Source organism: Pristiophorus japonicus, chromosome 5 (assembly GCF_044704955.1).
Source record: "Pristiophorus japonicus isolate sPriJap1 chromosome 5, sPriJap1.hap1, whole genome shotgun sequence".
NCBI classification, from domain to species: Eukaryota; Metazoa; Chordata; class Chondrichthyes; family Pristiophoridae; genus Pristiophorus; species Pristiophorus japonicus.
Genome location: NC_091981.1, coordinates 80,463,462 through 80,480,646, shown reverse-complemented (window position 1 = coordinate 80,480,646; position 17,185 = coordinate 80,463,462). Strand labels below are relative to the sequence as shown.

General features: G+C 44.6%; 1 protein-coding gene across 3 annotated transcripts in view; it reads left to right on the top strand.

The window, feature by feature from the left end:
* LOC139264385 (triple functional domain protein) overlaps positions 1 to 17,185 on the top strand; it is a 760,938-nt gene that overhangs the window by 256,241 nt on the left and 487,512 nt on the right. For all 3 annotated transcript variants that reach the window (XM_070880754.1, XM_070880753.1, XM_070880752.1), the window contains exon 3: positions 11,938 to 12,052. In XM_070880754.1, coding sequence (XP_070736855.1) covers positions 11,938 to 12,052 — 115 coding nt within the window. The remainder of the gene's footprint in view (positions 1 to 11,937; positions 12,053 to 17,185) is intronic.

The following is a 17,185-nucleotide window of genomic DNA, read 5'->3' as shown; positions in this document are numbered from 1 at the left end:
TTGTGCCAAACAACTCTCTCAAGATCTAAAAGTTAGTTTAAAATATTGTTTTCCAGCAAACTCTTCATGGAACTGAGCTGAAAAGTAGGCAAGGGTCAAAGTGCGGGGAATTATCTACCGAAGACAATATTACCCGGACTTCTTTCTAATTTCACCAATTTCTACAGCCCTTTGTAACAGTATAGAACCGTATAGTTAGAATTTAACAACAATAACAACAACTTGTATTTATATATGCCTTGAATGTAGTGTATCATCCAAGGCACTTCACAGGAGTGTTACTAAAAAAAATTTGACACCGAGCCACAAGAAGAAATTAGGGCAGGTGAACAAAAGCTTGGTCAAAGAGGTAGGTTTTAAGGAACATCTTAAAGGAGGAAAGAGAGGTAGACAGGCGGAGAGGTTTAGGGAGAGAATTCCAGAGCTTAAGGTCTAGGCTGATGAAGGCACACCCACCAATGGTGGGAGTGTTTAAAATTGGGGATGCACAAGAGGCCAGAATTGGAGGAGCTCAGAGATCTGGGAATGTTGTAGGACTGGAGGAGGTTACAGGGATAGGGAGGGGCGAGGCCATGGAGGGATTTGAAAATAAGAATGAGAATTTTAATATTGAGGTGTTGCTCTACTGTGAGCCAGTGTAGATCAGCAAGCACAGGAGTGATGGATGAATGGGACTTGGTGCGAGTTAGGATGTGGGTAGGATTGTGAGCTCAAGTTTATGTAGGGTGGAAGGTGGGAGGCTAGCCAGTAGAGCATTGGAATAGTCTCGTCTAGAGATAACAAAGGCATGGATGATGGTTTCAGCAGCAGATGAGTTGAAGTATGGGCGGAATCAGGCAATGTTATGGAGGTGGAAATAGGCAGTCTTGATGATGGAGCAGATATGTGGTTGAAAGCGCACCTTGCGGTCACATGTAAAACCAAGGTTGTGAACGGTCTGGTTCAGCCTCAGACAGTGGCCAGGGAGAGGGATGGCGTTAGTGGCTATGGACCACAGTTTGTGGTGGGGACCGAAGCCAATATTTAGTTGGAGGGACTTTCAGCTCATCCAGTACTAGATGTCAGACAAGCAATGTGACAAATCAAAGACAGTGGAGGGATTGAGAGAGGTGGTGGTTGGGTAGAACTGGATGCTGCCAGCGTACATGTGGAACCAGATGCCATGTTTTTCGATGATGTCACCGCGGGACAGCATGTCGATGAGAAATAGTAGGGGGTGCCAAAGATGGGTCCTTTCGGGGGGGGGGGGGGGGGTCCTCCAGAGGAAATGGTGCAGGAGCTGGAACAGAAGTCATTACAGGGGATTCGCTGGCTACGACTGGATAGATAAGAATGGAACCAGATAAGGGCAGTCCCACCCAGCTGGATGGCGGAGGGGAGGCATTGGAGGATGATGGTGTGGTCAACTGTGTCGAAGGCCATAAGACAGGTCGAGAAGGATGAGGAGGGATAGTTTCCACGGTCTTGGTCACATAGGATGTCATTGAGTGAGCCTTTGATGCAGTAGTTGCATTCCCACCTCTGGGAATTTATAGGAGTTTAGCAGCTTTGAAAGTAGATAAGTCCCCAGGCTCGGATGAAATGCATCATCCCAGGCTGTAGAACGAAGTAAAAAAGGAAATAGCAGAGGGCTTGACCATCATTTTCCATTCCTCTTTGGATTTGAACATGGTACTGGAGGACTGCTAATGTGGTACCCTTGTTTAAGAAGGGGGAAAGTGATAGGCCGAGTAATTATATTTGGAAAGGCAAGAATTAATCAAGGACAGTCAGCGCGGATTTGTTAAGGGAAGATATGTAACTTTCAGGGCTGCAGACTGAGGGCTGTGTGGCTCTTTGTCAGCCGGCATGGACACAATAGGCCGAAGTGGCCTTCTTCTGCGCTGTAGATTTCTATGTTTCGAAGTCCTTGAGTTCCTTGTACATATTGTTGAAGTTAGGGTGGAAGGGGCAGGGGAGAGGTGTGTAAGAAGACCATTTATAGTGGAGAAGAGAAACCAGGGATTTTCTTTGCATTCCAAAATGATCCTGGAATAATGTAGCAGTTTTATTCAAGGCGAACAGGACCCAATTAATGCTTTATGTGGTCCAGCCAGATCTGGCGATGAATGGCTATACCAGTTGTCTGCCATAAATGTTCAAGCCGATGTCCTGGGAATGGAGATGAGGGCCGTACCACGGAGAACGAGCAGAGGGAGAGAGAGTAATGGTTTTAATGGGGACAAGGGATTCCCACCACAGTGCATTTATCCACTGAGGCATCCAGATATTCTGGGAAGGGTGTTCTAACCTACTGTGCCTTTTACTCCCTGTTGTGCCTTGGACTTCACCTCGACACAGTTTTTTTTCAATTTTAACCAGAAAAAATAGACTCCTTGATCGATTATATACCCAGATTCAGTAAAAGGATGATTTTCGTTCCAGAATTATATTTTCTACTTTGCAATGAGTCGCTCAGTTCAGAATTATAGTATCTCAGCCTTAGCTTAGTTCAGCTCAATAACAGTAACATCTAGTTTCGGAAATCACACTACATGCTTGGCAAATTTAATCCTTTTTGGTTTCTTTAAGTAATGGATACTAAATGTTCCCTTGCTCTTTGTCCATATATTAGATGATGCTAATATAAAATTGTACAACCTCTTTGATAAAGTAGAAGTTTTAATTATGAGATCGAGAGCTGTTCCATCTTCTGCATTATGCTGGTTCCAGCCTCTGTAACACATCTTCAGTAAGGCATTTAAAATCTTCTAGTTTTTCAGGCGTTTTTTCCTAATGTCTTGCCCAACACCATGCATATTTTTGCTTCTCCAAGCTTAAATTACTTGGACAAGACTTGGATCGGGGTTCTCAACACTTTATATAAAGAAGAATTTATTGAGTCCTAGATTTACATAAGAAAAATTCTGTGAATACTGGAAATCTGAAATAAAAAAAGAAAATGCTGGAAGTACTCAGCAGATCAATCAGCATCTGTGGAGAGAGAAACAGAATTAACGTTTCAGGTCTGACGAAAGGTCGTCAACCTGAAACATTAACTCTCTTTCCCTCTCCACAGATGCTGCCTGGCCTGCTAAGTATTCACAGCATTTTTTGTTTTTAGCCTAAATTTATATTATGTGCCCATCTGTTGCCAAGGTCTGCTCCACCCCATCAAACATTTGCTTAACAGGAAATGAACTAGGAGCAACGAGTGCAGTGCTCAATACAGGCTAGTCTTGTGCACACTCAGTCGACTGTACTAAAATTCCAGGTCCACATCCTCCATTTCAGAAACAGAACTTCCCTCTTATTCCAATACCAAACCCCAACACTGCGGTGATTGCCAGCGACTTGAATTAACAGCACCAGTAATGGCGAAGGCACATAAGAGAAATGGAGAAATAAACAGGACCCTGAGCGACTTTACCCATCCAACATTTAGTGACAAAGGCAGCCCTCCTCTTTTATCCTCCCCAAACCTTTCACAAATAGCCAGCGGTATCTCTAAGGACACAAGTGCCAGACTAGGCCTATCCGTCCATCAGAGAAGCACATGGCCACAAATATAAAGCTCCGAGTCTGAGATACGAGGCAAATAATAACACCTTATGCTATTTTATTAATTCCTACTGAAGACATGGAAAGAGAAAATCACACCTGACCCCGATTATTATGGCCTTGTCGCAGGCACAGAGACTGGAAAGTCTATTTTTTATTGGTTCATGGGATGTGGGTGTCGCTGGCAAGGCCGGCATTTAATGCCCATCCCTAATTGCCCTTAAGATGGTGTAATATATATAGCTCCACCTGTGGACTACTGTGGCACTGCAGCCAGTGCTGTGTACAAATCGAGGGAACAGGTCATCTGACTGGAATTCCGGAGTGTTCTGCCATCTTAAGGCTGTGTGTGTGTTTGTGAGTTAGCACATAAGAACATAAGAAATAGGAGCAGGAGTGGGCCATACGGCCCCTCGAGCCTGCTCCGCCATTCAATAAGATCATGGCTGATCTGATCATGGACTCAGCTCCACTTTCCCGCCTGCTCCCTTATCCCTTTATAGTTTAAGAAATTGTCTATTTATGTCTTAAATTTATTCAATGTCCCAGCTTCTCTGAGGCAGTGAATTCCACAGATTTACAACCCTCAGAGAGAAGAAATTTCTCCTCGTCTCTGTTTTAAATGGGCGGCCCCTTATTCTAAGATCATGCCCTCTAGTTCTAGTCTCCCCCATCAGTGGAAACATCGTCTCTGTATCCATCTTGTCAAGCCCCCTCATAATCTTATACGTTTCGAGAAGCTCAGCTCTCATTCTTCTGAGTAGATGCCCAACCTACTCAACCTTTCCTCATATGTCAACCCGCACATCTCCGGAATCAACCTAGTGAACCTTCTCTGAACTGCCTCCAAAGCAAGTATATGCTTTCGTAAATATGGAAACCAAAACTGCATGCAGTATTCCAGGTGTGGCCTCACCAATCCATTATATAGCTGTAGCAAGACTTCCCTGCTTTTATACTCCATCCTCTTTGCAATAAAGACCAAGATACCATTGGCCTTCCTGATCACTTGCTGTACCTGCGTACTATCCTTTTGTGTTTCATGCACAAGTACCCCCAAGTCCTGATGTACTGCGGCACTTTGCAATCTTTCTCCATTTAAATAATAACTTGCTCTTTGATTTTTTTTCTGCCAAAGTGCATGACCTCTCACTTTCCAACATTATACTCCATTTGCCAAATTTTTGCCCACTCACTTAGCCTTTTGCAGATTTTTTGTGTCCTCACACATTGCTTTTCCTCCCATCTTTGTATCGTCAGCAAACTTGGCTATGTTACACTCAGTCCCTTCCAAGTCATCAGTATAGATTGTAAATAGTTGGGGTCCCAGCACTGATCCCTGCGGCACCCCACTAGTTACTGGTTGCCAACCAGAGAATAAAGCATTTATCCCGACTCTCTGTTTTCTGTTAGTTAACCAATCCTATATCCATGCTAATATATGACCCCCCAACCCCGTGAACTTTTATCTTGTGCAGTAACCTTTTATGTGGCACCTTGTCACATTTGTACTGAAGATATAACAATGAAGATGGGATAATCGGGAAAAAAAAAGCTGCAATTTTTGTTGGTGGAGGATTCAGCCAACTGACAGAGAGACTTTGAGAGTTTTGATTAACAGCTACAAATCCAAAGTAAATTACAAGTACACTTGTTTGAACTGCCAGAGTCCAGATAGCTGCGCCTATGGGAATAATAGGGCGTTTGGGGGAGTTTCAACGCGACCGTGAAAGTTTCGGAGCATATTGGAGTGGCTAGAAATGTTTTTCACCGCAAATAATATCATCAAAGTCCCCAATGATGAAAACCATAACCGGGTGGTGTTGGAAAGACAATGGCCGATTTTTCTTAACTGAAGCAGGGCCCGAGGTGTATGAAACCCTGAAAAATTTGCTTGTGCCTGTCAAGCCAAAGGACACAACTCTTAAGCAGATTCTAAGTCCTGAGCCCCTGGAAATTGCTGAAAGTTATCGTTTCGGAATACAAGATCAGTTAACCGAAGAAAATATCAGTGAGTACATTGTAGCATAAAAAAGTTATCTATTCACTGTACTTTCTGAAACTTTCAGGACCGAGCATTGCGTGACCGCTTTGTTTGTGGGATGAAAAATGATGCGATCAGAAGAAAGTTATTGACAACGCCTAACTTAACTTTTGATTTAGCGTGTCAGACAGCTATGTCAATGAACATGGTCAACCAATATTCCCAAGAATTTCATACTATTTCCAGTTGTCAGACCACCGAAATGAATTGCCTGCAAGTTAAAAGTAAAAGGCAGTTGGGCCCCAAGGTCTCAGCAACTGGCAATGGTAACAGAGCATTGAAGTCTTGCTATCGATGCCTGGGACAACACATTGCTCAAAGTTGTCCATATGTGAAGGCAGAGTGTTTCTTCTGCAGGAAAACTGGACATCTTGCGAAGGCATGTCGACTGAAGAGTAACCCAGCTTTCAAAGCTATAAATAGAAATCCTCAGAGACTACATAGCATGGAAGAAAAACAACAGGACGAGGAGGTTTTAGAGCTACACATCATCAGGAGCACGAGGTTAACTAACAGCGATTTGAAAAGTATCATAATCCACATAGATGTTGCAGGAACCAAGATACCCATGGAAATCGACACTGGTGCATCCGTGAGTGTAGTACTGGAGTCACTATACCTCAACAAATTGCATGATTTCCCACTGGAGAAATCAAAGATAGAGCTGCGAGGCTACTCGGGAGAGAACATTCCTGTGTAGGTCGTATTGCTGTACCGGCAAAATACAAAGATCAATTTCAGAGCTTGCCTCTATTAGTAATGGCAGGAGACAAGCCTGCCTTACTAAGAATAAATTGATTGGGATCACTGAAGCTGGATTGGAGTGAGATTTTTTGTGTTGAAATGAGATTTGCATCAAAGGATGATGTCATCAAGAATTATTCGAAGGTGTTCTGTGAAACAGGCAGTTCGATTCAAGGCGAGTGTCAGGGTACGGAAGGACGCTAGATCGGTTTATTGCAAGCCATGTCCCGTATCATATGCACTCGAGAAAGTTGAGCAAGAACTCAAAAGACTAGAGACTGATAACATTATTTCTAAGATAAATCTATGTAATTGTTGTTGTACCTAAGTCCGATAAGGTAAGATTGTGTGGTGATTATAAAGTAACCGTAAACCAGGTCCTAGATGGTAATCTCCCCAATACATTACCGAATATAGAAGATTTGTTCACAACACTGACAGGTGGTCAGATCTTCTCAAAGTTGGATTTTACGAATGACTACTTACATCTTGAACTAGATGAGGAGTCCAAGTTATGCTTGACTATAAATACTCATCTAGGGCTATATCAATTTAATAGGCTACCATTTAGAGTGTCTTCCACTCCTGCCATATTCCAAGGGGTGATGAACCAGATTTTGCAAGGTATTGAAGGGGTAGTATGTTATTTAGATGACATACTAATTTCAGCACCAAATAGGCAAATTCATAATAACATATTGAATGAAGTCCTCAAACGGCTAGAGATGCACAGAGTAGGAGTGTCTGCTCGCAAGTGTGAGTTATTTCAAAACTCCGTGGAGTACTTGGGGTACAGAGTAGACAAAGATGGTTTACATCCAACCAAGGGAAAGCTGGATGCAATCAGAAATGCACCCACTCCCAAGAATGTCACTGAACTTCGATCATTTTTGTGTCTTTTGAACTATTATGGGAAGTTCCTATCAAATTTGGCTACAGTATTACATCCACTGAATGAACAATTGAAAAAACAGGTCCATTGGAAGTGGTCAGAAGAAAGTGATACAGCATCCAAGGAGTGTAAAAGCAAATTGGTAGAGAGTACCATGTTAGTTCACTATGATGTATCTAAGGAGATCAAGCTCGCATGAGATGCCCCTCTATGGAGTTGGAGCGGTGATCTCTATGCGCAAATTGAAAGGGAAGCTTAGGCATTAATTTTTGGGGTCAAGAAGTTCCACAAATACTTGTATGGTCGTAAGTTTACCATCATTACAGACCATAAGCCCCTGACAGCAATCCACCATTCAAAGTCCCCAGTTCCAACATTAGCTGCAGCCCCAATGCAGAGATGGGGTTTGATTTTGTCAGCATATACACATGATATTGAATATAAACGATCAGCTGATCACAGTAATGCTGATGCTATGTTTAGATTGCCTTCCCCATCACAAGTTACACCCGATAGGGACGAAGTGTTCTATTTTTCATATATTGATGAACTGCCAGTCACAGCTGAAGAGATTGTTAGAGCAACCAATCGTGACCCAGTTATCTCAAAGGTGTACAGGTTGAGCGTCCAAAATCTGGAGCATCGGAATCCGGACTCCGGACCGATTGGCGGCAGGGTCGTCTGGAATCTGTAAAATGTTCCGGAATCCGGACAAGCTGACCCTACCGACCTCGAGGTTCCGCCGCTGCCTGACCTTGGGCCTCGCCTCATCGTCCGTCGCCTCACCGCTGCCCGACCTCGGGCCTCGCCTCGCCTCGCCACCACTGCTCTTACCTCGAGGCGTCCTCGGCGGCGCGCCCGAACACCTCCTTTGCGATGGGGTCGCCTGACCAGCTCTTCGGTGGGCCCCATCTGACCACCCCCGCGGCAGTGGGGCCCGCCAGTACTCTTCCCCGGTGGCAGGGCCCCATCCGAGCACTTCTCCGGTGGCAGGGCCCGCACGAACACTTTCCCGGCGGTGGGGCCCGCCCGAACACTTCTCTGGTAGCGGGGCCCGCCCGAACACTTTCCCGGCGGTGGGGCACACCCGAACACTTCTCTGGTAGCGGGGCCCGCCCGAACACTTTCCCGGCGGTGGGGCCCGCCCGAACACTTCTCCGGTGGCAGGGCCCGCACGAACACTTTCCCGGCGGTGGGGCCCGCCCGAACACTTCTCTGGTAGCGGGGCCCGCCCGAACATCTCCTCGGCGGCGGGGCACACCCGAACACTTCTGGTGGCGGGGCCCGCCCCAACACCACCTCGGCGGCGGGACCCGCCCAAACACCACCTCGGCGGCGGGGCACACCCGAACACTTCTCTGGTAGCGGGACCCGCCCAAACACCACCTCGGCGGCGGGGAACACCCGAACACTTCGGCGGCGGGGTTCTGGCCGATGACCTCATCGCTCGGCGAATATCCCCCTGCTGACGTTCCGAAATCCGGAAATATCCGAACCTGGGCCACACTCTTTCCATTGATGGCGCTCCTTCTCTGTTTCAAACACCAGTTTAATCAGGAAACAATGATCTCTTTTACAATGCGCGAGCGGCTTCCAACTGGCACAGGGCGGCTGCACGTGAGGCGAAAGAAAAGGGTTGAAATGAAGGCCCGCGCTACCTTGGCCCACGTGACGCCGGACTAACTCGCGGATTTCCCCACTCCGAACTTGGGTTTTCATACCTCGGAAGAGAATTTATAACTCCTGCTATTTTATTTAATAGTTAAAAGCGATGAGTTGGCCATGAACGTGGAAGCGAATCAGGCTGGATCAAAAGAAACTTACTGAGATAAATACTGCTGTAAAAGTCAGTGACGCAAAAGGACTTGTCTAACCATACAAATCCTGTCCAGCGGTAAGAAGCTGAATTGACTGTGCATGCACAGGCTTTGTATTGCTGAGACTATTCCACTCGTCTCAATATACAGGGGACACTACTGATGTTTATGCCATAAACATCAGTAGTGCCCCATGTATATTGATGGGACACGACAACTGGTGGATCCCCTGAAATCCGAAACCCCCCCTCGGGACCATGGACCCGCGGTTGAGTATTACTGGCTTCGATTACACTGTTCACATACTACTGAGAACAGTCACAACTGTTGGATACTCTGAACTATACTTGAACAAACTTGTCCTGACTTCTGAAATTAAAGGCAACATTTTTCTCTTGATAATGCAGCTATCAAAAGTGAAGTATTACTTCAGCCAATCTGACCCATCAATCATTCGTCACCAGCTTTAGAAATTTCCATGAAATATGTGCAAGCATTCCTGCATGGATAACTTTGTTACTGCAAGGTTATTCAATTAAGTATTAAATTAAGCACATAGCACTTTATTAATAAAATTGATTCTAAAACATGGGATGAATAATAATGATAAACATGTACTGTAATGTTTTGACAGTGATGTGATGCTATAGTGGCTGATGAGACCTATTGCAGTAGTGATATCCAAAGCCACTTGGAGGAATTATAATTTGACTTTGGTTACCACACATTCATCTGCAGGTATTTAGTCACAAAGCAAGGCTGACGGTTCTTATTTACTAGTGGCCTGTCAAGATTTTGAGCCAGGACAAAATTCCAGATTCGCATCGAAGGATGCCCCAGTCAACTGCAGACTTTAGAATGGTCTTAGTTTAGAGTTTAACAGTCCTGTTAAGGACACACTGGTGATGTGCTGCTTCTATTTATTAATGTTATAAAAGTAAATCATTTCCTTCAAGAGGAATCTGGCAACTTCTTAAAGACTTACTACTCGGGGGATCAAGGGTTATGGCGAGAAAGCAGGAAGGGGGTACTGAAGTTTCATGTTCAGCCATGAACTCATTGAATGGCGGTGCAGGCTAGAAGGGCTGAATGGCCTGCTCCTGCACCTATTTTCTATGTTTCTATGTTTCTATGTTTCTGTACCTTAAACTTGATCACTCATGGGACAACTCAATCTAACTTAAAAGATCCTATAACAAATATTTTAACAAGAACTTATTAGTGTAGAAATGATGATTTATGATCCTGGAGTGAATGCACTCAGTGGTTTGAATAACTGGGAAATATTTTTTGTTTGGCGTTCCATATAATAACAAATGGTTGAATATACAAGAATTCTACACATGAATCAGGTTTGTAATACAGGCTGTTGCAATTCAGGCTATTTCCTAACACCACCGTATTTCTGTTCACTACAAATCTTAGTGTTTTGAATGAACTAAAGCTTACAGTGGGTGGAGCATGGGAGGCTGGTCGGGAAAGCATTGGAATAGTCGAATCTGGAGGGATCAGCACCAGATGGGCTGAGGTAGGAGCAGTGGCAGGTCATATTAGAGAGGTGGATGTAGGAAGCCATTGTGATGGTGAGGGTATGGGATCGGAAGCTCAGCTCAGGATCAGATAAGATGCCAAGGTTTCAAACAGTCTGGTTCATCTGAGACAGTGGCTGGGGAAGGAGACAGAGTTGATGGTGAGAGCATTGAGTTTATGATGAAGGACAAAGACAGCGTTTGTGATAGCACGAGGGCAATGGAGGATTTGAGAAAGATGATTGGAGAAGTAGAACTGGATGTCATCAGCGTATACTGATCAGTTGGTTCAGTTCTAAGCAACTATATGATAAGAAACTGCAAATTCGTTTTCTGTTCTGAAAATTATCTATAATTTGGTTAGTTGTCGTTCAAAGGGAAATCCAAAATTTACACAGCCAGGAGCAAATTCCTAATGAAAATTAAAATGGCAGTGTCTTCACATAGACAGAAAGGCAATACACCCTTTTCACCCAACAGTTTACAGAAACCAATTACATTTTCCCATTCTGACCCAGCTAAAATTTGATCTAAAATCAAAAGATAAATTATATCATTGATTTTGAACTAATACTAGACAGATTTTGAATCTATCATGTATTTCATTGAGACTGTTTTGCATGTAATATTATACTTTAAATAAAAGTTAGATGATGTGCCAGCACCAAGTGATCACTTTTCTGCCAATTGGATGCATGACAATTAATTGCAGGCCACTGGCCATCATCATTTAGCTATTCTGAGCATATTATTTCCTGCAAGGTAGATGTAATGGTCACATCTGCTGTAGAAATGATCTTCACATAGTGCACTATACAGATATTTCTTCTGACAAACAGAAACTGACAAACATGGGAAAACTTACCAAAGATTGAAACCTTATCCTAGATGATCCAGTTAAAGGAAAAAGAAAACTCACTGCAGTACTTACCATATGATGAGACTGACTTTATTTGGGTACTTAACACCTATGTGGTGAGGAATTTTCACTTGAGGGAGAGTGGTACTATTGTCCCATTTTAGGTCTGACATATGGTTGATCTATGCTGCACTGCTGTGAGGAGACACTTCTGTGTAGAGATCAGGCACTTACTAGCGAAACGTGGGTAGGGTCATCAGTCCAGCCTTGCATGCTTTCTAGTCCAATGGCCATCTCAGACTGGTACTGGTGTTGGAGCTATAAATATTATATTTTGCTAAATAAATATTTTGCTCTATTTGGGGTCGTTGCATTTTTTAACACTTAAATCCCTTGTAAAAAGGCCAAATTCTTTGCAAATATATTGGTAAGGAAATTTGCTACAGGAATTCTTTTCAGAGAAAACTGAAAAATTGCATGTCTTTATCTGTTCTTGGATTTTTTTTCTGCAGGTGGACGAGATAAGCGTGGAGGTCCTGTCTTGACATTTCCAGCACGTAGCAACCATGATAGAATAAGACAAGAAGATCTCAGGCGGCTTATCTCCTATTTAGCTAATATCCCCAGGTATGACAAATGCACTGCATTTATTCTGAAAAATGTACCTGTTAGGAATTTTATATCAGTACAACTATCTGTCTTACAAGAGATCACTTTTTTCCCTCCAGAACTCTAATTCACTATCTTCAATGTGAGCCATTAATGAAAGGATAAATATTCTACCAAACATATATCATAGATGCTAGTGAAATATATTAAAGGGATGCTGAGTAAATCGATAGCATTGAAAAGTAGTGCCTCGTGACTGGCAATATAGGATTGCAAGTATCTGTGACATATGTTCCAGAATATCATCCACGTGACTTAAAGATGGTGATTTTCTTTGCATTTAATCGGGTATTGGATGCTCTTTTTTTTGCATTAGAAAGACTTCGCACATTTACAAATGTTAAATTTGATGAGTAACATTGTGCTGCACACTTCAGTAATACTTTCCAAAGTTTTAAAAAGAAAGAAAGACTTGGAATTATATAGCGACCACTGGACATCTTAAAGAAGACCTGATTGTATTTTAAGTTAAATTTATATTATTTTCTTAATGCTTTTGATCCACAAAGTTTCATGCGGAATATTTGTAAGTTATGTTAGGACTGGAGTGAGGGATGGTAGATCATAAGAACATGAGAAATAGCAACCGGAGTAGGCCATACAGTACTTTGAGCCTGCTCCGCCATTCAATATCATGGCTGATCTTCAACTTCAACTCCACTTTCCCGCCCGATCCCCATATGCCTTGATTCCCTTAGAGTCCAAAAATCTATTGATCTCAGCCTTGAACATACTCAACGACTGAGCCCTTTGAGGTAGAGAATTCAAAAGATTCACAACTCGCTCAGTGAAGAAATTTCTCCTCATCTCAGTTCTAAATGGCTGACCGCTTATCCTGAGACTATGTCCTCTGGTTCTAGACTATCCAGCCAAGGGAAAACAGCCTCTCAGCATCTACTCTGTTAAGCCCTCTCAGAATGTTTCAATGAGATCACCTCTCATTCTTCTAAACTCCAAAAAGTATAGGCCCATTTTATATTCTACTGAGAAAGAAGAAGCAGAGCTTCAGTGTCATCATGCTCCACTTCTGATGGCCCAGATTTGGCATATTTACCTCATCTCTCCATATCTTTGATTATGGATTCTCCAGCTTTGATTCAAAATTGCAGTCAGAGCTCACACTAGAAATAAACTATAACCTCTGCTATTTTGTTTCTGATTTGATTAATACAGCTTATCTGAGGAAAGGATTTTCCTGGAATGAAAATGAACAGATATGCATTGATAGCGGATAATAAGTATAGATTAATTTCAGCACATTTAGACGGTTATAGAAACTAGAGCAATTTTTAATTTATCATGAGATTTCAAAATGCTGTATTACTTTTTGGTGGCCTAATTTGGATTAATTTTTAAAGTCAATCAAAAGTGAGGGCACAATGTCTGGTGTTCTTAATAATTGTAATGAGAAAGTGGAATTAATATAATTAATCCTTGCTATTTCTAGTAACCAATCAGAAAGGGAGAATTGCTGAAAATTGGTGAATTCATTAAGGAATTTTATTTAATCTGCAGGACTTAAATATATAAAGCTGCTAATGACTTTTCAAGGAGACTGAGTAGCATTCAGCAAAGGATTTCTAAACCTTGAAACAGAGATATTAACCTGTGAAAAAGATTTGAATTTAAGGATTCTTATTAGAGAACTAATATCCTTAACAATAATAGTTAGTATATGGTTCATGTCATTGTATTATTACTCTTGCCTTCTTAGTAATATATGGAAATGTAAAATACTTCCAACCGATCATTTGAAAATAAACCTAACATGGATTGTTCACACCCCAGAGAATTGAGTACAAAAATATAGGCTGACAGTCCAGTGCAGTACTGCAAGGGAGTTCTCCACTGTCGGAGGTGCCGTCTTTCAGATGAGACTTAAACTGAGGCCCAGTCTGAACATAAGAACATAACATAATCAGGAGTAGGCCATTTGGCCTCTTGAGCCTGCTTTGCCATTTAATAAGCTCAAGGCTGATCTGATCATGGCCTCCGCACCACTTCTCTGCCTGCTCCCCATAACCTTTCACTCCTTTATTGTTCAAAAATCTATCTATCTCCACCTTAAATATATTCAATGACCCAGCCTCCACAGCTCTCTGGGGCAGAGAATTCCACAGATTTATGACCGTCAGAGAAGAAATTTCTCCTCATCTCAGTTCTAAATGGGCGATCCCTTATTCTTAAACTATGCCTCCTAGTTCTAGATTCCCCCACGAGTGGAAACATCCTCTCTGCATCTACCTTGTCGTACCCCCTCAGTATCTTATATGTTTCAATAAGATCATTCTTCTAAACTCCAATGAGTATAGGCCCAACCTGCTCAACCTTTCTTCATAAATCAACCACTTCATCTCAGGAATCAACCTAGTAAACCTTCTCTAAACTGCCTCCAATGCAAGTATATCCCTCCTTAAATAAGGAGGCTAAAACTGTACGCAGTACTCTAGCGGTCCAAAATTCAGCGTCGCTGGAATGCTGGCACTCCTCCCACCTTTTTGGGGCCATTAGCGGCGAAATTTTTTCGTGGCTGCTCCAAAAATGAAAAAATGGGTTCCAGCGCTAATGAACCCTTCCAAAGTGGATTTTTCAGCGGTGTGGCTGTCTTAATATGAGTGTTATAACCACTGAGAAATTCAGCATGCAGGTAAGGGTTTTTAACGAGCCAGCTGCTTCCTGGCCTTTTTAAATGCCAGAGAGCAGCAAGGCCCTGAGGGGGGGGGGGAGGAGTTTGGAAGGATGGCTTGTGTAAGAGATACAAGGAGAGCCAATAAGTTCACTGATATGGAGCTGGAGACACTGATGCAGTGGAGGACAGAAGAAGAATACTGTTTCCTGACTTGGGAAGACCTGGCAGACCGCCAGTACATAATGTATGGAGGGAGATTGCAGGGGAAGTGTCGGGCACTTCCATTTCTGTGAGGACGCACCCTCCCAGGAACGTGCTGGCCAGTCTACACCCGGCCCTTCCAAGCCTAGAGGTGTTCCAGGGCGTCCTAGAATGACAGCTGTAGGTCCCAAACAACAACCACAGCAGCCTTCCCGGACCTGCCACAGGGATGCAACCACAGGGATGACAGTTAGGCGTAGTGTTAGGGTAGTCACATGTAACAGGTGTTATAGGGAGATGCACAGGGGTAAAAAATTATTATAGTATTATTTATGTTCTGGTTTTGTAGTGATTTGGATAATTTGATAAATCTTTATTTTTAGCACATATATCTGGCCAGGGGTTTCATTTGGCAGTGGGCAATTCTGCGTTAAGGCACTCATTGCGATGGCCGTTGACCGTGGGAACTGAAGGGTCATATGTAGATAGGATTATCTGAAGCGAGCAGCTATGAGACGGAGCTGCACCTCCCTTCCAAGGTTGCAATGGGGACGACACCTTGTAGCTCTGGGGCGACGGGGATCCTCCTCTTCCTGTGCCTCCTCTTTCTCCTCCTCCTCAGGTGGTACTGCTGGCTCGACCTCCAGTGGCTGTCCCCTCACAATGGTCAGGTTGTGCAGCATGCAGCAAACCGCGACGATTATGGAGACCCATTGAGGAGAGTACTGCAAGATACCAGCAGAGCAGTCCAGGCACCGGAACCTCTGCTTAAGGATGCCTATGCACTGCTTGATGATGCACCTGATGGCACAATGAACGTCATTGTATGCATGCTCTGGCACTGTCCTGGGGTTCCGCAGTGGAGTGAGCAGTCAAGTGGACAGGGGATATCCCTTGTCCCCAAGCAGCCAACCGCAATTCTGATTCGGGCCGGTAAAGATGGCTGGCATACTGGTCTGGCGCAGAATGAACGAATCATGGTTACTGCCTCGGTACCTCGCATTAATTGCCAGGATCCGACACTGGTGGTCACACACGAGCTGCACATTCAGCGAGTGGAAACCTTTGCGGTTGACAAAGATCTTGGGGTGATGTGGTGCCCTCAGCCCAACGTGTGTGCAGTCAATGGCACCCTGCACCCTCGGGAAGCCTGCCATTCGGGCAAATCTGGCCTGCTGCTCCACCTGTTTGTCCCTTGTCATCGGGAAGGAGATGTACTGGGTCCTTCCCCTGTACAGTGCATCTGTGATCTGCCGGATGCACCGATGTGCTGAGAATTGTGAGATGTCGCCAATATCTGCAATGGCAGACTGGAAAGACCCTGTGGCATAAAAATTCAAGGTGATGGTGACCTTGGTCTCCGTGGTGAGGGCAGTCCTGAGCCTTGTTTGAGGCTGCAGATCTTCTCGCAGGACAATGTACTGAGTACAGGTGTGACGTCTGAAATCCAGAAACCTCGGGACCGAGGCCGTTTTGGCTTCCGGGTATTTCCGGATTTCGGAATGTCTTTGCCTGGGCCGAGGAAGGTAGGTAGGGGCGGTCGGTCGGGCCGCTGGAGTTCTGGGGGTCGGTCAGGCCGGGTTGGTCAGGCCGAGGTTGTGGGGGGTGGGGTCAGGCCGGGGTTTGTGGGAGGTGGGGGGGTGGGTGAGGTCGGTCGGGTCGCCGGAGGTTGAGGGTGTCGGTCAGGGATTTCGATCGGGCTGAGGCCGGGTGGCCAGAGGTCGGGCCAAGGCGGGGGGAATCCGGATTTCGGAACATTTCCCAGTTTCCGGACGACCCCGCCACAGATCAGTCCGGATTCCAGAACATTTCGGATTCTGCAATTCCGGATTTTGGACGTCCCACCTGTACTTCTTTCCGAAATCGTCACAGGAATTGTTGATCACTGAACTGGAGGAAAGAGAACTGAGGTCTGTAGACCCTTTGAGGGCATGGCCTCCTTCCCCCACGTCTGTGTTGGCCACCTCCCCTGGCAGCTGCCTGCTGGCCATCTCCTTGGTCCTCATTATCAGGCTCCTCTGGAGTCTCTTGCTGGAAAGGCTCCTCTCCCAGTATTTGGAGGGGGGGAGGGGTCAGCATCCCTCACCCTTCTGATGCCATCTCCCTCCTGGCCACCCTGTCTAGCTGCAGGTCTGCGCACATCTGCAAGCCTTTCTCTCTGTTGTGCAGCCATGGCTGCTGCCTCCCTTGCCCGCTGTGCCTCTGCACGGTGCTGACAGCGATGCCTTCTCCTGCGTGCCGCCCTGCTTCTGACCAGGTGT